Raw genomic sequence first — 23395 nt, 5'->3', positions numbered from 1 at the left:
CCTGCTGTAATTCCCTTGCTGCAAGAAAGGGCCTTGTAACAGGAAATGGCTATGGAACAGGTCCAGTAAAGGATTTAGGGACATAGAAAGTTCAATTTGGCAATAGTTTTTATGCACCTGACCTCCAGAGAGGCATTCTCACTGGTAGGCTGTGAGGCTTCCTGTACAGGACACAGTATGAGCTTGGTGCTGTACAACAGGATCCAAGCCCAGCAGCACATGGTTAGGATATGAGTGACCCAGACCAAGCAAACACAGTTTCAGAAATCGCATTCCTCATCAGAAGTTACACTGCAGAGACACCTTCACCCATGAAGACCTACGGGGCATTCAGGCATTCTCTCCAACAATCAGTCTTTCAAAGATCTGAGGAAGAGTCACTTTTCCTTTTAAGAAAGAGCTGCTGCTGATTTTCCATATCATAACTAGCCCTTAGAAACCTGATACAAAACTAGAAACAGTTTTGTTGAAATTATTATCAAATTATTATTATCTCCCATGTTCCTATCAAGGTTAGGATTTACACAACTTCCCATGCTCTGTATAGTTCTAGATGGGTTAAATCTCTGCACTTCCTGGTTATATTTTCTTTTCTTTTTTTTTTTTTTGTATTAACAAATGCATCATTTGTTGGGTCAGAGAAACAGAACTCAACAGGCAACAGAGCTCTGTGGCTTGTTCCAGCATTTTCGTCTGAGGTGAGAGTCTGTTGAAATCTGATTTCTGCTCTGGAGGTGGTGTTTGCATTTTACATTAAAAAGACTCTGTTCAAATGCAGAAAGAAAGCTTAAAGAAAGGAACAAAACTGTAGTCTCTGTTCCTTTGTTATGGGGGACCAGCAGTATTTTCTGAATCCGTTTTGCGTAAAGCTTGGTTTGTACATTGCATTAGGTATACCTAGAAAATGCTTGCCAGGGATAATTTATTCAGAGAGGACTGAGAGTTCCTAGATATTTGAGGGCTTAAACAGGGAAAAGGCTCTCCATTTTGGTCCAGATTGGGTTCATCCTATGTGAGCACAGTTCAGGCCCCTACAAATCTTCAATATTGAACAACAAGGTCTCTTACAAAGTTCATATGCCTCCAATTAGGTTTTTGGCTAAATGACCTTTGTTGCCGTATTTTAAAGGTTATGTTTAGCTCCTTCTCTGAAACACTTTAGGATATAGGATGGAAAGAACTGAGCATAATTACAATTTTTATTCACAAGTTAAACAATATATGTGGGTTGTAGGAGAATTTACTTTTTTGAAGGAAAGCTTCTTTTCACATAGGTTATAAAAATACAGAGGAAATGCTAAAGTGCACACTTAACAACTGCTGGAGACAAAAGTGTAAAGCTTCTATTTTATTGATAAGTGTTTGAACATGCTACAAGTATGTAATAACCAAACCTTGGATTATAACTGTGAAAGGATAAATTATGTGTTTTTATGTTTGGTCATGTTATAGCTATGATTCTATTGTAGTAAGCTAAATACACTTTAAACAACATACATTCCATTAGGAATTGCTTCTTTGTCAAGATTTTGATCTCTTTTGAATCAATCTATAACAGCTGTGTGTTGTTTAAAATACTCTTATTGACTCTTCTATAATTTGCTTTCTTTGAACTGCCTGTGTGCTCTAACATTTGATCAAAGAAATAAACATATACTTTAACAACCCAAAGTAAAGTGCATGCATATTTTTTATAACAGTGCACTATAAAATGTAATTATAGTTGTCTATAGATCACACAGGACGATATAAATAATGGGTTTGTGATTTTTTTTAATGCAAGCCTATTCAATATATCACAGATTTTTCCCTTTAACACTGCGCTCTATCATGCAAGAGCATTAATGCAGTTAATTAAAATTTAGAGCACAAATGATGCAACTTCTTTGAAGAGTGTGTTTACTCCTTCATTAACTGGTAACCATATGTAAAAACACCCATGGCAAAATTAAAAAAGAAAGACAAAACCACCTGAAGTTGTGGATTTAGAAATTGCAGCATAAAGAAAATCTCGATTGAAACCCTGTTTTAAATGCTTTTTTTTTTGTTGTTGTTGTTCAAGGAACGATGGATGTTTAACTACTGCAAATGCTTAACAGTTCTGGCCTATGGACTTCAATTCATTGCTGACTACTAGACTTGTGAATATTAAAAATGTAGAATAATAAAGCAGATGTGTTTGAGGTTTTATAGCCTTGCAAATTTGGTAACTTACATTAATTTCAATTGTCTTTTATATAAACAAACACATAGTGGCCTCCTTGAATTCAGGGCAAATGGAGTCCAATCAATACGAGCTACATAATACATAAAGGATGAATGCAAATTTTATAGTACACAAATAAATAATTAATTTATTCCTTCTTACAGTAACAAGGAATAAAAGTCAGCACATTCTGAAGTTTAACAGAGCTTTTGCCAGAACTATGAAAACTGTGGGAAGACATCTCAAGAACAGACAGCATTACCTGTGTGCAGACCAGGGGAGAAGAGAAGTGAGATATTTTGCTTAGTGAAAGACAGATGGGTAAGGTAAGCAGGCCAGCTCCCTATAACAGGTCAGGCGAAGTCGGCAGAAAGTCAGGGCTAGCCAGACTTTTTGTACCCCTATCCTCACCGGTGTTTCGTGATGAAGCACCTCCCGTGCAGTGCCTTTGTTGCTCTGAGAGAGGTTCACTGATGGCTAACTCTGTGGTGTGGAAGGGACGTGCACATTTACTTACAAATGTAAGTAGAGTAAATGCTACTCATTGTATGAACTATTTAGGTCCCAATTCTGCCACCCGTACTGACAGGGAAACTGCTTCAGAAATAAAGCTACGATACTGCAAATATCTACTGGAGCATTTAACTCTCTCCTTCTAAATAGTTCCACTGCCTGAAACAGGACTTCTGTAAATGTTTGTAGAAATAAGACCTATCACAGTCTTGCTTACTACAAAATGTGATAGAATCTGTAGAAATTGGTGTCTGTATAAATTGTAACCAGATGGTTTGGAAGTTAGTCAGAAGGCTCTCATTGACCACTCCAGGCTTTAGGTCAGGGGTGTAATCAGACCCGAATGGTGGAGTTTACATCACAGAGGTTTTTGATTTTTGATAGCGTAGGACTCTTTTTACTGATACAACTATGAGCAGTGGCAAAGGGCCCACATCTGGAAACATTTATACGCTAAAGAAAAACCTTTCCCCATTGTAAGCATGTGGAGAACTGTGCATCACTGGCTGATTTTGCAGGAACCTCAGAACACCCAGTCTTCAACGGTGGTTTCGTAAAGAGGAGCTGACAGCTTATGGGAGCCCAACGAAACAAAAAGTCTTGGGGGACACGAGGGCAAGTCCAGCAGTTTGCACTAAAGATAGTTGTGAGTTAACAGAAGACACAGCATTTATGCACTTCTGATTAATATTGCTGTGTAAGAATCCAGGTAAATAACCACATTTTGTATTTACCTTTCAAAGGAGGGATGTCTCAAAAATGAAAAATGGGTTTGCTCACAAAAGCCTTTGTCTCTGGAACACTGCTATAAGTAGCTCACTATCTAGGTTGAAAATGGTAATACAGGGTAGTGTGTCCTATTTTTCCATGCTTGCAGAGAAGATACAATACGGGAATTCAGCCTTGGTAATTACTAATACACCACACAGACAATTACATGCTGTGTACTGCATAAAGGAATCACTTGTGGTCTGCCTCCATTACAAAGAGCAGTAGGGGGCCGGCATGCAAGAAGACAAAATGCTGTACAAGGAGGAAGGAGACCAGAAGAGTTGATGTACCCAAATACAAGGACCTTGATTCTTTTTGGAGTGATTTAAGTCCCCTTCCATCAATTATCGTCCTTTGTCTCCAGAGTCTTATCACAAGCAGCATTACAGGAACTGAACAAAACAATACTCAGGCCCAAATAACCCTGTGAACTGTGCTGACATTTCCACACCCTGTTGCTGTGTTTGACCAGGTTACTCAGATTTAAAAAAACACAAGAAAAAACTCCACACAGAACAACAACAAACACTTCTGTTTTAAATAACATGCTCAGCCCTTCCTGGTGTCTTTTCTGCTGTCAGTGTAACTGATACCTCGCGTTGCCATACCTTGGTGGTGAGGTGATATAAAAACCTTTATAGCACAAATTCAGATTGACTTTCTCTAATATGACAACTTTGCAAATGAAGATTTTCAGCTTTGTAGAGTTCTTAATAGGCTTATTTTTAAGTTAATTAGATCCTTCCCCTTGCCATTTGCATGTCCTCTAACCCTTTGCACAAATCTGAGCTTTGGGTAAATGAAGAATTACAAATAACAAACTTAACTCAAATGTATTTCAAGAAGTGCTCTGCTGATACACTTTGATTTCTGCATTAAACTGGTCAGCTGTCTACTCATTCACTTTTACTGCTCAGAATCAGAGTAATAAGCTTTTCTTTAGCGATATGTAAAGTTTTGAGGGTAAAAACGTAAGCATGAGATCAATGAAAAGCATCTATTTTTTCATTCATTCAAACTAGATATGTGACATTTCATGGTATTTCTTGACAGGACATTGCAGTCATTGCTCATCTGAAAATAAATTAAAAAACATGTGGAAAGTAAAAAAAAAAAAAAAAAAGGACCTTAGGAAAGTCAGCTATTTTTGACAGTAAGTCAGCTTCTGTGAAACAAAGCCTTGTCTTTCAGAAAGTATTTACGATCTATGAGGAAAAAAAATATATCCTTGGGCTAAAATGTTTATTGGCACCTAGGAGTCTGAAGAGAGCAAGTCAGGCCTGTGGTTTTTTGAGGGCACTTTATCATCGCCTGCATTCTCAAAGGGATCTGTGAATGAATAGAGCTGGATTACTCAGCCTTCTATTCCACGCCTATTCCTCTCCATTTTCCTTGGCAAGACTGAGAGCCAAGCTATTTTTAGTTAGGCAATTTTCTATTTTTAGACAAATATCAGTTAAGAGACATTTGTTAGGAAAAATCCAAAAAAAGAAAAACACAAAAGGGGGAGGGGACGAGGCTTCCCATCTCATATTGTGAAGCAAGCCCTTCAACCTGTAACTCCAGGCGTTTCAGCTGCTTCCAATCTTGGAAAAATAAAGAAAATTCAGAGTTCAGGGATTTAAAAATAAACCTACCCTCTGGCAAACAGACCAAAATACAACAAGCTGTTACTATGTGAAACAGTGACTACAAAAACAAAGAACATTCTCCAATGACTAGATTGGGATAAAACTTTGGAGCTATTAAGCTATAAGAATGTTACACAGACATGTAAGATTTTTCCAGTTTCTCAGCCAGATATATCATGTTTTGGAGAAAGAAACAGTCATCTGTGAAATAGACCTAGCTTTACGACATACAGATTTAAGTTCCCAGTTTGACAAAGAAAGGAAACATGAACAGAGTTTGAAAGATGTATACTCTGCACATATTTTTACCCTTGTTATCACATTATTTTTACAACAATCCAGACAAAACATTTCCAAAGATATTAAAATATTTAACAAATGATTACTAAGAACAAGAGTGAAAGAAAAATAACACGAGGACCTGACCAAAAACAAGGACTGATCCTCAATAACTAAAACCAAGGTGGTCCCTCAAAATATAATCAAAAGTAGCTTTTGCTCTAAATGTGCTTCAGAGCAACTGAATTTGCATGTATTCCACTTTTCTCTGTCCCTATTCTCTACAACCAGTTATGGAAAAACAAGCTATCAGGTGAGCTACTTCACTTTCATTTGACATCCATTAGGATTAAAAAATATGTTTCATGCCAACTAAATCCTTGTTGCAAATAAATCATAGTGGAAAACTAGCCCTTTATTTATTTATTTATTTATTTATTTTTCAGAGAGAGAGAGAACGTAAAACAAAAAAGCCAAAGCAACTAATTATGCAACTTTCCCTTAGCTGCATTTTTTGAAGTATATTCAAAATAATAAGAAAAAATGTCTACACTTGTCCTGTTACCTTTCTTATAGGTTGTAAAGCATGAAAACTCTATCAGTTAATAGATGTATAGCTACAGGATACTGCATTTATCAAGGAAAGCTTAAATAATAGCTTATAGATGGAAAGATAATGAGTCAAAATCTCATGTGGATAGGTGGAAGGGAACAAACTGTTACCTACTGGATGGGACTAATTTGGACAGTCCCAGCAACTGGAATATCTATCCCATTCAGGGACTACTTTGGACAGAACAGAGTTGCCTTTCACAATTTTTCGGCTTTGAATTTTTTCTTGTGGTCTTGTAGTAGCTAATATTTACATAAAGGCCAAATTGATGGAATCGTGAGATAAGGTAAGAATATCATCTTTTGTTTAAAAATATTAACTTCTAAATTATTTGCTTGAAAAAAGTAATGAAATTAAGATTGACACATTGGAGGTTTTTTTTTTTTTCAGTATTTTTGAAAATGGGATATTTTCCCCTTCATGACCTTTTTGTACTTACCATGGTTAGGAAAAATATAGGAAAAAACTCACATGAAAATATTAGATTACAAACATGTTTTCCAAAGGCTCAAAACTCAGAAAGCAGAGAAAGACCAAAGTAATAATGCAAAAATGCTGAAGATCTTGAAGCCCATTCCATGATTTTGTCATACATGAGGTTAGCAATAATGGTTTGGCTCATACTTACTAAAAATGAAACAAGAAGCAAGCACTTAAAAAGCCTAAATCATCATTTAAATGAAATTCTTTGGTCAGTTGACCCTGTCCAATCATCTTCTGGCCTGTGGAAACTGGTAATAGTAGCTGTTTTTTTAGCTAGCAGGTCTTCAACCAACTTACAAAGGAAATCAATAATGCTATCCCCATTTTACAGACAGGGAAACTGAAGCATTAAGAGGAAATGTAACTTGTCCAAGGTCACACAACAGTATTTGGCAAAGCTATTAATAAAATCCAAGTCTCATGAGTCCTAGTCCAGGGCAGTATCCAATAGACTGTACTGTCTTTAGATCACCCTGAATAACCTTTCTTACATACAAGTTTACTTTCTATACTGTCCCAGATCTTCAGCCCATGGTACCTGAAATAATTCCACCAATTTTAACAGCTGAAGAGCTGACTTGATGTGTATTTCTTGGCTTGTTTATATTCAGTATTATGTTATGATACCAAGACAAGAAAATACTCTTATTACATTAAACAAACTACAACAGTTGCCTTACTTCTCCTAAAAGGAGCACATTTAGAGAGTTATATGGGTTTATTTACTACAAATATATAGATAAGAGTCTTAATTGATATGAAGAGGCTTTCAGAATCTAATTAACCTCCCAGCTAGTCATTAGCTCTGTGACCTTTAGAAATAATTGGCAGAATGATATTTTTTCTCTTCATCTCATTCAGAAATTCCCCAACAAGTGACTAATCCTGCATGCGCTGTAGGACCCCCAGCTCACCTGTAAGAGTTGGTGGGATAAAGTGTAGTAAGTCCATCATCAAAACAGGACTGTGGTATTCCTCTCAGGCACAATATACTACCCACACAGTCTCTACCACATGCACACAGCTTTTGCTGCTTTAATGCTATCCTCATCATCTCCAACCTTCCAATGTGTTAAAAATGTGCTAAGTTTTATGTCTCAAGGGGACTTATTGGAGACTTAGTGTTATTTCATGCATGTTACCCCTCTGTTGCTGGTCAACCTAAACATCTACCAGATTTTCAGTTTAAGCAAGTTCTTCTAGAAAGCCATGGAGGTATTCATTTTTACCTATCTTTAGTTGCATGTTTTCATTACACATTTTTTGGAGCAAAATCCTTTCTTAGCAAGCAGCAACACACACACACAAACAATGTTATGAATCCCACCACCTTACATGCCTTGGTATTACTTTTTTTCCTAACATCTTAACAATAAGGTGTGTAAAGATGTCTCTATGTGTTGTAGAACACATAGGATGTGCAACCTGCAGGAAGAGTTTCAAGTGTTTACGAGTTTAGTTCTTTCCCTAGGTGGGAAATGCTGTTGTGATTGGCACTAATCTCTCTTGCTATGTGCAGTTCATTCTCCCGCACCAAACACAGGTGTACACTGGGGAAGGAAAATGCTCTGCAAAAGGTAAATGCAACAGTTACTAGAGCAATGAAGTTGTATGAACCTACAGAGAACAAATTAAAATGACAGTGCTAGATTCTGATTATCTTTAAGACAGAATTTATCATTGGTAAATTACTCAAAAATGTGACTTCTTGCAAATTAGAACTACTATTTTTTTTTTCCCCATGGCCAACCAGCAACACCAACACAACAACCGTAGGCTAATTAAGGTCTCCTAAAGTAGATCAGGTTAATTCTTGAAACAGTCTTTGGTGTCATTAAGAGTTCACCCAAAGTGGGTTTCTCCAAATTTACCCAATTACATTGAGAAAAGAGAGTGAGAAGAGGATGGTGGGACATTGAGTGTAATGAAGTCCCTAACAGAGAGACGGAAGGAACAGCTGGTGAGACAAGAGACACAGGACAGAAGAACTTAACAACACTCATGGGGACAGGAAGACAGAAAAAAAAAGTGTGTACTGGAGTGTAATTGGCAAGACGGATGAAACTGAGGATGAGCTGAAGCTGAGGAGACCCACAGAACTGGTCAAAAGAAGGTCCTTGGTATGAGAGAGAGAAACATGTTTTGACTAAAACAGAAACTAAAAGAGGATAGATTTAGATGAGGTATTCAGAAGAAATTCTTTACTCTGAGGCCCAGGCCCAGGCTGTCCAGAGGACCTGTGGCTGCCCCATCCCCGGCAGTGCCCAAGGCCAGGCTGGATGGGGCTGGGGGCAGCCTGGTATGGTGGGAAGTGTCCCTACCCATGGCAGAGGTCTGGAACTGGATGATTTTTAAGGTCCCTTCCAACCCAAACCATTCTGTTATTCTAAGATAATCATGTTACAGGATCGTCATTACCTTATTTTACTACCTGTTCTTACTGTGCCGTGTCTGAAATAGGACTGTAAATACTGTAAGATAGGACCAGTTAGTGTCCATTAAAATACAGTAAAATGCAGTTTTGCAAGAGTGAATGGAGAGGTGGTTGAAATGGCATACTATCCTTGTAAATATTCAGGTTAAAATAAAACAAACAAAATAAAACAAACAAACAAAAAAAAAACCAACAAACCAAAAACAGAGTAGGACAGTGTACAGCTGAAAAGCCAAATGATGATAAGGTTTTACTGAAGGAGAAGGATTTGATGGTGTATTGCAGAAGCTGACTTCTTTCTATCTGTAAGTCTAGGTGCTTGAACTCCTTCAAAGTGTAAAAATGATTTAGAAGACAGAAGAAAAAAAAAAGAGAGAGAGAAAGAAAGGATTAGTTGAAGAAAGATGCCAGTGAAAGACAGAACCAAAGGCAGATAGCAAGTGAAATATATCAAAAAAGGAAAAGACACAGAAGTCATGGAGGAGTTCTTGTAAGATAAAAGACAACTGCAAAGATCACAGACAAATGTTTATGCATGCATGAAAAGTAGCAGTTTTAAGGAACAAACTTAAAAAAATTCAGAGAAGATCTGCTGGGTGATCAGCATTGATAACAGAAGCTCAGTTAGCAAAGAGAAAAACGGAGGAAGTTAGTGTTGTTCCTCTTTTTTCTCTACCAGTGATTAGCGGTATGGCAGAGGGGAACTGAGGAGGTGGATGTGTCTGCGCCAGAAAACGGAAGATATGGTTAATGGGATGAATTTGAAAGGGCTGACCTAGTAGGAGAACTTGAGTTAAATGTAGTGACCACTGAATCAGCAGACAAATAGAAGCCAGCTGGAGAAATGGGGACGATAAGTGCAGAAGGGTCAAATAAACTGATGGATCAGGGACCTGAAAAGAGCTGAAAAATGAGGCAGTTTGTGAGTTGTGAGGGAATGATTTACATGCACACAGAGGAAGGATCAGGATATTAATGCCAAATAAACAGAATCAAAAACAGGGCTTGGTAAAAACTCACTGGAGACCTGATAAAGCGAAGACAGTGGCTGATGCTTTGACGTGAAAGAAATGACAAGGAAGACAGGACAGTGAGAGAGAAAACAGGCAGGAAATTTCACCTTAAATCAGGAAAGTCTTGATGGCTTAGCTGAAGAACCACAGTAGATTTCTGTAACATGGCTAGGATTGTGACTGTAGTTACATTTGCTGCCAAGATGCAGTATTTATACTGTAAAGTATGCCCCTCCAATGGGATGTCCTTTCTGAGCTCCTAAGCACCAAAGCTTGTGGTGCTTTGGCATGAATTCTCTTCTTACTTACAGTAGTGTGACAAAGAAATATCACTGAAATAAGTTGTGTTGCATCCACTTTGGTTTTACAGAAAAAAGGGGAAGATCTGGCCTTATGCAAAATAAACACGAAAAATGCATAATGCATGTACTTGTCAGTTGTAAAACTCTGACACGCTTGTTCCCCATTTCCTCATTGCCATAAAAAAAAAAACACACACACAAAAACAAAACCTCTTGACAATACAATTGTGCTGATAGTGTTAAATGACAGACCTATAAGGTAATTTTTTTTCTGTTAAAGCGAATAGTAGCTGCGGGTATTGAAAAACTTCTAAGGAAAATTGTAAATCTAGTTGTAAAAAAGCTACTTCTGCACCAAAAAGTATGTAGTAAGTACTGCAGGATTTGTAATGACTGAAAATGTAGTCCCATTTTAAAGTAACGAATTACAAATCTTTTAGTAATTGTGTGACAGGATTTTAAATGAGAGCTGCTGAATGTATTGTTTTTGGTATGTACATATGCCACTGGGAAGTTAACTTAAAGATAAAATTAATCTTTCCTTCTCGGTGTCCAAGGGTATAGCAACCTGGCACAGGTTCTGCTATTCCCTAAAATAAGTTACTATATCCAGCAACCAGCATGCACTTTTTAACTGAAGCAAAATTCAGTGAAAGTCTGTGGTGTGAGTGGTTTCACGGGTGAGGACATAAAAGCTTCAGTTTTAGGAATACTGTTAACTCTAAACAGAAGTCTCAGAATGAACCTCTCTCTCTCTCTCTCTCTCTTTTTTTTTTTTTTTTTCCCAGAACTAATACATTTTATAAAACTGCCACACAGATTTCAGTGAGACTTGCAATAATTGTCATTGTTGCTGAAAATGGACAAACTTGAGTATTGCATGCAAATTATTTCTCCTTCAAGAGTAAGAACTGATTTTTGGTTACCAGTGGAAGTCAGAAGTCTATTTACTGGGTAATAACTGAAATACATTCAGCTGATATATAATTTTTATAAGCTGAAGAACTCAGATAAGCCAAATTGCACGTTAATCATCTCAATTTTGAATGAGGCAACTGGAAAAGATGATCTCAATTACATAGTCTTATTAATATCACATGTGAATAAATTTGCTACATGTGTAAAAAAAGTATAAGCTATTTTTAAAAATCATTAAACAAAAAGAGTTTAACGAACAACACTAATTGAACTCAAAAAGAGTTTTAGAATTCTCTTTAATCTTAACCACTTCATTTTACATCACACCAATAGTCTGATTATATAGCAATAGGTTGAGTAGGACCAAATTGCTTGATCTGCAAAAACACAAGTGTTAAAATTAATTTAAAATAATTTTCCTTTGAAAAACAGTGCAGTGCATGTTAGATACATGATAGTTGGTGTTTTCTGATATTTCAAATAATAAATTATAGCCTGAAGACTCATTCTTTTAGAAATGCTAAACATAATTAATCTGAGTAAATAGACTGAAAATGTCTGATTAATAAAATTAATAACCTACATGAAAATTTGTGTATTTTTTCTATTTGAGTAACAGTGGTTTAACTTAAAAGTAATTAATTACATATACAAACCTACTCTTTTTTTTTTAATATAGATTGTTCAAAAAAGTGAACCATATTCTAATCAATGATAACACAATTCTACCACAATTGAGAAAGTAACTAAATAGTTAATTATGTCCAATGTGAACAGAAATTGGACTCTAAATTAAAGACCTTTATACAGTTGACAGTTATATTTCAAATTTTCGTAAGTCTACCTAAAAAAGTTTTCTTTCTATAATTCTGTGCAGAGATCTAAAAGCACAGCTATGCCCTTTTCTTCCACTGAAATATAGTTATTGAACAGTCATTTAGTTAAAAATGATCAGATTTAATAACACTGTCTGATTCTCAGCTGCTGTTGATTGCCCTAGAAGAACATGATTAAAAACCTGCAAGTGTGAAATCTAGCTGTCTGAAAGCAAGAAAAAATGGACTACTTACGTGGAAAATATGTGTAACGTAGTCACTTTAACTGATCAATTTAAATATTTAAATGTGTGGCAGATTTATATCCTGTATCTAAAAATATATCCAAACCATTTCTCAGATTGCATACTTTTGTGGGTCTTGGTTCTCTATTGTACTATTGTTAAGTGATATTGTTAATTGGTACTGTTAATTATCAAGTAAAGGCATGGTAATATGGGACACTTGTTCAAAACCTGTGCTTGCACAAGCACTCCTTTGATCCTGAAACAGAAAACATGGTGTGGCTTATGCATTGTGCATTACAGGCAGAACATTGAAAACCATAACAGCAAAACAATCAAATGCCTTAATTTAGAGCTGACAAAACAAATGAAAAACAAAACAAAAGCAACCAAAATAATAAACAACAAACCACCCCAAAACATAAAAATGCACTTCATTGGTAGGTTATTGAAATAAAATACTGTTTGTTTCAGTTACTTACTTTCATTTGGCTGCTGTTAGAGCAATGAAAAGGGATGCCCAACAAATTTTGGATATAGCCAGAAAATTATGCATTGTCATGAAAAATTGTCTATCAGCCTACCCAAACCGGGATGCTGTTCATGCAGGAAATGGACTTGGTAGGTGCAGAAATTGTTCTTTCTTAAAATCACAAAGTTACACCAGAATGGACATTATTTTACATTTTATGTTTTCACCCTTTTTTTTTTTTTTGAAAAAACATAGTCTTCATGATCAAAAGTCTTCATTCAATGTGAAGAAGTAGTGAGTCCCTTGCAAGTGGCTTACTTTCCCAATTCCCACAAGAAAGCCTGCAGGAAGAAGTAAAGATATCACAGGAAACTTTTCCTGCTAAGAATAATCTGGCTCTGTGCCACTGAAAGAGGACAGGGAATTATTTTGGGGACAGATTTTGAATTCTGCTGAACAGGACAAGGGCCAAACAGCTCTGGGTGACAGGAAAGGCTTCATGTCAATATAGGAGATTTGAACTAAGAGAAGAAAAGAGATGATGGAGAGGAGGAAGAAATTATGTACTTTCCTCTTAGTGCTAACTCACATTAATTTTGCTTCTGCTGACAGAACATTACCTTCTCCTAACAGGGGAGAAAATCTGCTAGGAGATCACGAAGGAAGCAGAACGGCCCCATTCCATATGCTGACATGAGGATACACAGAAATGTGATATACATTACTGTGTTACAGTCTTTGCCGATCTATGGTGTTGGACTGTGACATCTTGCAACAAGTGTAATGATGCCCGTTATGCAGTATATTTTCTCTATCAAAACAGTGTATTTGTAACTTACACACTTTCCTTCTTCCATTGCTAGTCTCAAATACAGCAATGATGCAGGTGCCAATTCCAAAAGCAACAAACTCTCATTTTTGACAAGATCCAGATTATTTAAAAATCTGAAACTAACTCCTTTAAAATTATCTGAAATAATTTAAATGTGTAAGTGAATGATCAAAGTTTCATTGATTTTCAAGACCCTATCCTTCCAAAACTCTGTAAATGATACCACTAGATGCCTGACCAATTAGGTGCTTTGAAAAAAAGGACTTGTGTAAGCCACATAGGCAATTTTTTCAGATATTACTCTGAGTGTTTTGCTATTCAGACAGAATTATTGAAAGCTTCATTTACTTGGGATGGCTTGAATCTTAATGTGATTAGATATTAAACTGACTTTTCTGTAAATAGTACTGCTTAACATTGAAAATATTGAATTTGAATGAATAATTTCCAGTAATGGTAAATACAACTTGCCCTGACTAAATTAATTTTTGAAAGCAATTGTAAGGTGTCTCCATCATTTTGATAGTGTTGCTTCAGTTCTGTTATCACTATTATTACCATTACAGCATTCTGTAAGAGAGAGAGCTGTAACATTTGTTATTACGTGTAGCTCACACGTAAACATTCCTTGCAATCTGTTAAACTTCCCATTTCTGTAAATAAGCAAAAGCTTCTAAAAAAGTCACTTGAATGCCTTAAAGCAGTGGTTCTAAATCTCTTTAAATTTTCTTCCTTGTCTCTTACAATGCCTTTCTTCTGTTCCTCCTGGCCAGAGGACATTGTAACTTTTGGAGTGAGGAGACAATGCATGCAATGTTTTATGGGGAGCGCATCTTTAGGAGCTGCTAGGAGACAAGGAGAAGATTCAGCTGGGAGGTAGTGGCTAAGGCATGGAGAGGACTCAAGGGACAAAGCAGCACAGAAATCTGGGCAACTGGGGGCAAGAGATCCCATCACAGGAGTTTCTGTTGAGCATTTGAGGCCCAGCAGGAGAACACAGCTCACAAAATATAAGGGTTCCCTCCAGTTTCTGCTGCTCTTCCATGTCTCACACCATCTCCATCCCCTCCCAACAACGCTCCTCCACCCGTGTTCTGTTCTCTTGCTGCTAGGTCACCCCCAGGGTGTGACCCTCAAGAAAACATGATTGGGTCCGTCAATTTGAGCACCTTGGTCTCAAAGCAAAGTCAAAACAGAGCCCGCAGAGAACACAAAATCTTACCTCAACAATATCTGAATTCGTTCGACTCTCATGCGGTTCATTATACTCGGTATATTTCAGCAGCACTTTGTCCATATCGGTGCTGGCATACTGGAACAGTTTGTTGGTGCTGTTGAATATGATCAGAGCAATCTCACAGTCACACAGAACACTCAGCTCATAAGCCTTCTTCATTAACCCAAATTTCCTCTTTGTAAATGTCACCTGGAGAAAAAAAAAAAAAAAGGCCATGAAAAATCCCCAACTTAATCTTTGTAGTCCTTCTTCTTTGTTTTGGAAATATACGTGACTGCTGTTGTCCTTGAATTGAGCAAGTTCAGAAAGAAAGCATGTCAGTACAAAGAGAGTTCCAAAATAGAATAAAAGTATGTGTATTTGCTATGTAAGTGAGGAAATGTATTTAATTCTCACTACAAAATATTCAAGGTAAAGGCTACAGTACATTTTCTTGTAGTTCTACAAAGGTTTGATGCTACATCTTTGTAACATTTTAATTCCTGTAGTTTTCTCTTAAACACTCTTTGTACTGCGTAGGTCTCTGCCATCAATATCTTAAAGCTGCAGCTTAGATTTGCAATGGCAAATAGCCAGAAGACATGCAGTCAATTTCTGTTTTTGATAGTGATTCACTAAGATTCAATTGCCACACAACTCCTGCTAAATTTCAGCAGAAGAAATTAATTGATACAGAATATAAGTAGTGTAAAAAAGATACATTGTTCATGGAAATACAGAATAGTTTTGAGGAAATATCTAGTATTAAAAAGTTAAGAACATCTTATTTAATGCTCAAGTTCTTATTTGAAAAATTAAAAATATAAAGAAAGAATGAAGAAGAACACTAGTTGGCCAGCAAGTAATATCATCTTTGAAATAAGGTCTTTTTTTTATACACAGATGTAGCACACTTTATCTCTTTTCAAATTAGATGCTCAGAAATATGAACTGACTTTTTTTTAGTACAAAGGACTTTGGGTCATGTTATAGAGGTAAAAGCAGGGATGTGTTTAGAGTTCTGAGTAGGTCAGCTAATGTCCTGACACTTCATGAAAGCCTAGGCGGTAGGAAAAACATCTGTACTCTACATAACTATAACTTTCCACAGAGACTGTTTTGACAAAGAAAGACTCTGAACAGCATATAAATGCTTTTCTTCTTTCTTTTCTGCACTAGCTTACAAGCTGCAATAAGACATGTGGCTTAGAATAAGAAAAGTCCATTAGATGCTTTAGCTAATCACATGCTTGAATTTGTTTCTCTTTGTTCTGTTTCTTCATGTATGCAATTTCCACCAAGTGTATGCAATAACTGTGAATTTTTTACATCTATTTTCTTCTCCATTAATTTTGAGTGAAAAGTTTTTTTTTCAGATAAAATATGATTTTGCTAAGGCTATAACTAATCAAATTTAATATGTAGACAGGGTATTTGATACAGCAAGGACAGGTGATCACAAACCAAGTTTGTAAATCAGCCCAATCCCATACTTGTTGCTCAGTTTCGTAATGAGTAGTATCTCTGCACTTTAACGCTGTGGCAAGAAGATTCCTTTCTACGCAGTTCATAACGCTGCTGTTTTAACTTGTCACACTCCTAATGCAGGTTAATGCTAACTTCAACCCCAGCCTACCTTAAGATCCCACCAGGTCATACCTTGGAAAACGTGACCTTTAAGTATTTCGAATCCCTATTTGTTAGTCCATCTCAAAAAGATAAGGCTCTGTGCCAACAGTATGAACAGTTATTCTCCCAAATATATATGGAATATCATTCCTTTTCTTGTCATTTCAATCTCTTTAGCCTCTGTCAATGTACTGTTAAGAAAGATGGACTGCTATTAAGTACAATTATTCAAGCATTTTATAAACACATTTTCCACGGTCCTGGTCTCAAGTATGTATAGTTGATTGTAAATTCTATCTAAATTTGTCTCAATAGCTTTTGATATTTGGAATGAATAATGTGATAGGTAACAAAACGTCATTCAAATTCTGAAAAATAGACTAGTCTTTCAAATACTGCTTTAATGTTTTCTCTGATTACAGAAAATTGCAATGTATTTGTTGAAACATATTTATATATTTAACATTTAGAAAAAGCTAAACATAGAGAAAATAAAATGGACTAACTCTACGTATTTTTCTGCATCTAAAACGCCTTTCAATCAACTTTTTGACCACAGTGCTGTAGGTGGAGTGTCTCTACACAGTATGGTTTCTGTTGCACATATACCTCAGAATTTAGCATGTTACAGCTTCCTACCATCAAAGTACACTCCAGTACAGAAATATCTTTAAAGCCACTGTTTGTGTTTACTGTTAGGTCCTCCTGAACATTTAGAGTAACCACACAGCTGTGCTGCATAGCACATACTTATTTCATAATACTTATCCCCAGAATGATACTGGTTAGAGTTCCTTTTTGTGGAAACTGAAAAAAGAACAAGAGATAAGCTAGACTTTTTTTTTTTGGTTTTTTTTTTCTTTTTCTTTTTTTCCCTTTATTTAAAACATAATCTTAATTTCTCTGAATTTGATTTGCTCTTAACTCCTTGATCTTTCAAATATTTTCAAAATCTACCAGATAATATTTTAGCCACTGCTGCTTGGTGCATTAAAAGCAATCACTTTCTGTACAGTGACCTGCAATGTTACTTTTCCTTTCAAATATGCTATTCATTGTGTCATATCTTTACATATATATATTGCATATTCATATATGTAAAATTAACTTGCTTTTACAACAGTTTCTATGAGTCAACTTGTATTTTCAAATGTACAAAGAAAGGCCCGTAACCTCAGGAAATTTAATAATATGGTTCAAGCCATTTAGAAACAAATGGCCTTCTTTCATACTCTCTTCTACGTGGCTACTGAAGTAAGATGAACAAACTTCTCTTCCATACTCCGCAATATTTTGGTGAGTTATAGAAGTAGGCAACATCTTTATTATTTAGCTTCTCTCTATATTCTCAATTTGTTAACCATTTGTTATGTTAATCATACTCAACTAACCTAGAAGTATCTAATAAACATTGTTCAGATAACATACAGTATTATAGTATTACAAAAAAAAAAAATCCAAGTGGTAAAAAACAACACAAATTATTTAAAACATTTGGTCTTTTTTTTTTTTTTTTTTTTTTTTTTTTTTTGTCTAGGTGGAAGACATGAAAGCTTAAGATGCTCTTCCTGCACTTTTTCTTGTACTAACTCAGCACTGAAAATGAACAAGACACACACAATCCACACCAGCTTTTGAGCAGCTGCACGGTACCAAAAATCTGAGCAGTCACATAGTCTCACTGTCCTATACTGCATTCAGAATTCTCAGTCATGATAGTATCGTATATCAGCTTACAATTTAATTTTGTCATTTGACATAAAGAGCAGTAGCGAGACTGAAAGTAAACACACATACAATGTGACAATTCATCAACTTATTTGAAAAAAGGATAACCAAAATACTGCATGCATTTCAACAGTACCTGCTTCATATTTAACTTTTTTTTCAGTGGCAAGAATCAAAACACTTAAGTATTCTTTCCTGTAAATATTAATTAAGATATGATTAATTATGCCTGCTGTCTAAACCACTGATAATTTGCAGATCTTTTTCAGGTTACAGTTTTTCTGATATTTAGAAGAATGATAGACAATGTATGAAGTCCTTCTTTTTGTGGGCTATAGTATTTTATAATGACAGTGTGAGAATTGGGAGGAATGAAAGTGGAGTGGAGGGAGGAAGTGGAATAGATAAGAGACAACAGTTCAACAGTTCAACAGTTTTTCAAACCTTTTAAGCATGTATATATAAAACACAAGGTTTGAAATAGTGACACTGTTCCTAAATACTTTTATGAGGCTATTTTAAGCATAGTTTAAAATGTATTGCAAAAAGAGCAGTGTGTAGAGAGTACCACATTTGCCTCTTAAACATGAGAAAAAACAACCGAATTCCAACCCTGTACATTAATAACAACAACAAAAAAACAAACACTAGCCTAGTACTACGACTACTCTTAGCACTATCATTCATTTATTTATTTAAAGTTCACTTTAAAAAACTTAAAACTGTCCTCTTAACAGGAATAGTGGTACCTAGAAGTTAGATTACTAAATCCTGCAGCATTTTTGTATGTGAAGAAGTATAAATGCTTATGACTTTACAGATGCTGCTTTCAAATATTGGGAAAATTAAAAACGCAGTGATGGAGTGAGCTTCCAACTTCCTTGATATAAGCCAAGGTAAGCTTTTTATATATTTCAGATTAAATTCTGGCTAAAGATGAAACCTACGGTACGTGCTAAAGGAAAGGCATTGACAAAAGAGGATTGTTAAAAGGACGTCTTTCCACTTCAGCTCTGGGTCTTCCTTAGTAAGATGGAAACACCTCTCAGCTATCTCTTTGGGCATAAAGCTGCAAGAGTCTTCTGATGGATGTTTGATGGACTAGTCACTGCAGACAGCCTGAATACATGGCTACATGAGCACACACTGTGATATGTTCCATTTAGTCGGTAATTTGGCCCAGAGGCAGCCTTTCTTACTTAATCTCTAGTAATTAAAACTTACTAAAACTAAATACACTAGAAGGTAATGTTTTTTGATTATGAGTAAGAATTCATTCATGTCCTGAAATTTAAATGTGTGTTCATATGTACATATGTGAATGAGTCCATCCCATTTTTCAAACCAGATACTAGTCAATGGTAATAGTGGTCACTGGCAATAGTCTTTATTCAGCTAAATCTGTAAAAAGAAGAGCGGGCTTCTTATAGATGATAATTCATCAGTGGTGGGACAGAAACAATTATAAACACTCCCAGCTGATGAACACAGCATTCAGGACACTTTATGTGTTTGTTTATCAATCTATCTATCTATCTATCTATTTATTTAAATTCAGGCCCTTCTGAAAACTCACACATACTGAGAGGCTGATTTTGGATGGCCAAGCCATTACACTGATACTATTATGAGTACTCCATATTCATCACTAACAATCACAGCATATGTACTAACATTTTCTAGTTTGAAAGTAGCAGTCCTGTGATCTTTCAAGCAATTCAGTCCAGTCTGTGGCAAAGTATCAGTGTTCCCCTTACTTATTCCTATCCTGATTATAAAGATATATAGATGCTGACATAGGAAAATGAGAGAAACAGGGACTGTGCACATAATACTTCCCATGTATGTTTCCTGCCATTAAACATGTGTGAGTGACTAGTGAAAAACAGGAACGACTGATGCATAGAAGTATCTGTTACAGATACTGTCTGGTCAGTAAGAAATATGATTCTCTTTCTCCTTATTTCATCCAGAATGTCTAAATTTTTGACACCAGGGCTGGAGTAGGCATGGCAGATAAAAGGCATGTGACAAGTAGGAGGTACTATGTGAACAATCTACCTAACTTTCAACAAAAATAGTCAAGTTGGCAATGTATAAACCAAAGGGCTCTTCACTAAAATGCACTGCCAGGCACCTAATCCTACCGTATGTTGCAAACCCAAATAAATACTAGAAAGGCAAGTGCTCTTGTCATATTTTTTTTCTTCCACTTCCTCCTATTCGATTTGTGTTTAGAGCTGTTTGTCATATGATGAGGCTTGGCTGCAACAATCTTTACAGCAGCACTCAGTGGGCCTGGGAAGAAGCACCAGTGCAGGATTCGCTCTAGACAAACCTCCCTTTATGCAACGCTTAGGCATGTCGTATTAAATGAAAGGCTCTTTAAAGAGCAGTGAAGAACCCTTCGGCAGCCTGTTTCCATATTCTTGTTACCCTCCAGCATAATTTACAGGGATGAGACAGCAGTGATTTATGCTGGTAAAAGAGCTATTGTCTTGGAAAGCATCAAGCGTATTGAGCTACGACTTGCTGAATAGTCCAGATAAAGAGGAGTTCTAAGCAGGATGCCCTAAAATTATAGCTATAACAAATAAAATGTTCATGATTAATCTCTTCAAAAAAGAAGGTTTTGTACTTCTTTATGTCCCGTTTTTAGTATATCAGTACATAAATAACAGATCAAAAACTTAAAATAGTGATACTGTTCAGTCTGCCCAAATCCTACACATCATGGTGGATCTCTGAAATGAATTTTTCCATTGTAAATCAACAGAGGAGGGATAATTGGAAGAAGTGTTAATTAACAGATGATACTGCAACTCAGAAATTAGTAGGTTACACTTCCCGCTTTAAATTACAAATTAAGATCTAAAAACAGACAGGAATGCAAGAATAATAATAGTTAATCTCTGATACATCACTTCCTTTGTTGAATCAGAGAGAGAAGATTAATTTCATTATATACAGATGTACATATACATATGTATTTTAGGTAAAGAGATCATAATGAAAAAATCATCTTTATCAAGACCTCAGTCGATAATACACAATACTCAAGAAAGCTAACTTTTTTTTTTTTTTTTTGTATGCTGTCACCAGTTCAGGCAGGTACAAATAGATGTTTAGGGTAAAAAACATGTTTACTAGTTCTGTGCTGCTTAAATGTTCATAAGGTAAAGGTCAAAGAATATTTCATTCCCTGCTGAGCAAATGGTCAGGAAGCACATTTGTCTGCATTTCCTGTCATAACAGGAAGAGTGTAACTTCTTCCTCTCTACAATGGCTTCAGTTCTGCTTCCCACCTCCAGCTCTTTCTCCCCCAGGGCTTTCCAAGCCATTCCTTGCAAGACAGCAATGCTGTGCCTCTGTCTGCACTGGTTTTCAGCTCCGCTGTGCTGGCAGATGCCTCATTCACTACTGCTCTCTCCTTAGGCTTCTTGCTCACACTTAAAATTGAAAGTAATTTGACCTAAATATTTACCTTATGCTAATTCACTCTAAATTATGTTCAGAACATACATTTGCAATACAAGCACACTTAACCTGGAATATAAGGCATTCTAGAAATGCATGGTTCAGATCAGCAGCTCTCTTCCAACTTTACTACTCAGGTAGCCTTGTGCAATGTGAAAAATGCTGTCTCAGAGCTTAAAGATCACTACAGTTTTGGAGTCATTAAAACTTGGGATTGTATTCTTTGCTAATGGAGCCTAAATTTACATCTGGAAAAAAAAAAAAAAAAGAAAAGAAATGTGGTCTAACTGTAATGCTAAAATACCAGAGACATGTTTTACTATATACAATTTAATGGAAGCAAGCAAGCAAGAAAGGTAATTCAAATATGTAAAAGATAAAGGATATGTCATGATTAAGACTATGGTTCATTGAACAGAATGATGCTTAGTTGCAGAGATAAGCATCTATGGCTTTATATGGAAACATTCTCTAGGGTGAGTGTGAGTGTGTGTGTGCGCACACATGTGGAAATCACACAATTTCTGATCCTGAATAAAATTGAGACTGAAAATGTCAGGAAATTGGTGGAAAAAAAGTTTCCTGTATAGTTCGCATTCATGTTAGTACTAATATGCAATGCTTTTCTCTGTTTCTACAGGGGAGTTTCTGATTCAGCTGACAGTCTCTTACTCTTTGCTTTTAAATAGAACTGAAGCATAGATAAAAATAGATGCATGAGGCTGAAATTAGTTTTGAAACTAGCAGCATTAGGTATCGAAGTCAGTAGAACAAATCTAGGTCTTCCTGCAAATGGTCATTTCCCTCTGGGGTATTCTTCCCCTGTCCCATAACCTCACCTCACTTATCTGCCTTAATTAGTTCTCTATGGGGCTGATAACTGCAGTCAGTCTTGTTTTATAACTTTACAGATCTGCTGGAATCAAAGGATGATAAAAAAGTCTATTTATGAAAAAGTTAAGTAGTGAGTGTTTATTACTGTAATATCCCATATAATTACTTAGACGTGATACTTTAAATGGGTGTTTTAAATATTTAAGTACCTTAATATAGAAGTATACACTTCCTATAGTATTTAATAAAACTTGAGACCCCAGCAACTCATTACAAATTGGAAGAGTTTTAAACAGTGTGATAAGCTCAACTCAGTTTTAACTGTGAATCCATCAACAGTGTGCTTCAAAAGCAGGAAAAAGAAATGTAGAACTAATGATCAAGGTGATCAGAGAGACCACCATATAAGAACAGATCTTTCTGGATAGTAACTAGAAAAATTAGCATATTAAAATCAGAGGGTATTCCAGACCTGATGCCAGAATGTCATTGGGTTAATCAGCCCTCTTTCTTGGGTCAATGTACCTCTGGGTTTAGCTCTCAGACCATGGATTTAACAAGACATTTTGCAAGTGACCTTGTATAGAAGTATATCATTACATCATTACACCTGTTTATTTTAAGCCCTGTCTGGACTGTTGTGAAGGAAGTTTCAGATGATCCCAGCCTACAGTAGACCACAAAAGGCCCTCACAAAAGCTAACAAAATATTTCAAACTGTTGAAAAATGAATAGAAAATTTATAAGGACTTTTCTGAGGGGACTGAATGCAATTTCTCCTTCATATGTTGACAATGACAGAACTACTTTTTTTTTTTTCTGTTAAGAAACCCCGTGAAAATAATGTTCACTGACGTCTTTGCAAATGCCCTTCCTCCTTTTTTTTTTTTTTTTTTTTTTTTAAGTAATCCAGAATTCTTCATAGCAGCCTTCACCAATGCATCTAATGGCAATTTCTGCATAGTGAACTTGTGGCTGTCAGGA

General features: G+C 36.0%; 1 protein-coding gene across 15 annotated transcripts in view; it reads right to left on the bottom strand.

The window, feature by feature from the left end:
- The window catches only part of MEF2C (myocyte enhancer factor 2C), a 141213-nt gene that overhangs the window by 52618 nt on the left and 65200 nt on the right, over window positions 1–23395 (bottom strand). For all 15 annotated transcript variants that reach the window (XM_066988798.1, XM_066988803.1, XM_066988800.1 and 12 more), the window contains one exon: window positions 14750–14953. In XM_066988798.1, the coding sequence (XP_066844899.1) occupies window positions 14750–14953 (204 nt within the window). The remainder of the gene's footprint in view (window positions 1–14749; window positions 14954–23395) is intronic.

Source organism: Anser cygnoides, chromosome Z, assembly GCF_040182565.1.
Source record: "Anser cygnoides isolate HZ-2024a breed goose chromosome Z, Taihu_goose_T2T_genome, whole genome shotgun sequence".
NCBI lineage: Eukaryota > Metazoa > Chordata > Aves > Anseriformes > Anatidae > Anser > Anser cygnoides.
This window is presented reverse-complemented; position numbering and strand designations above follow the sequence as displayed.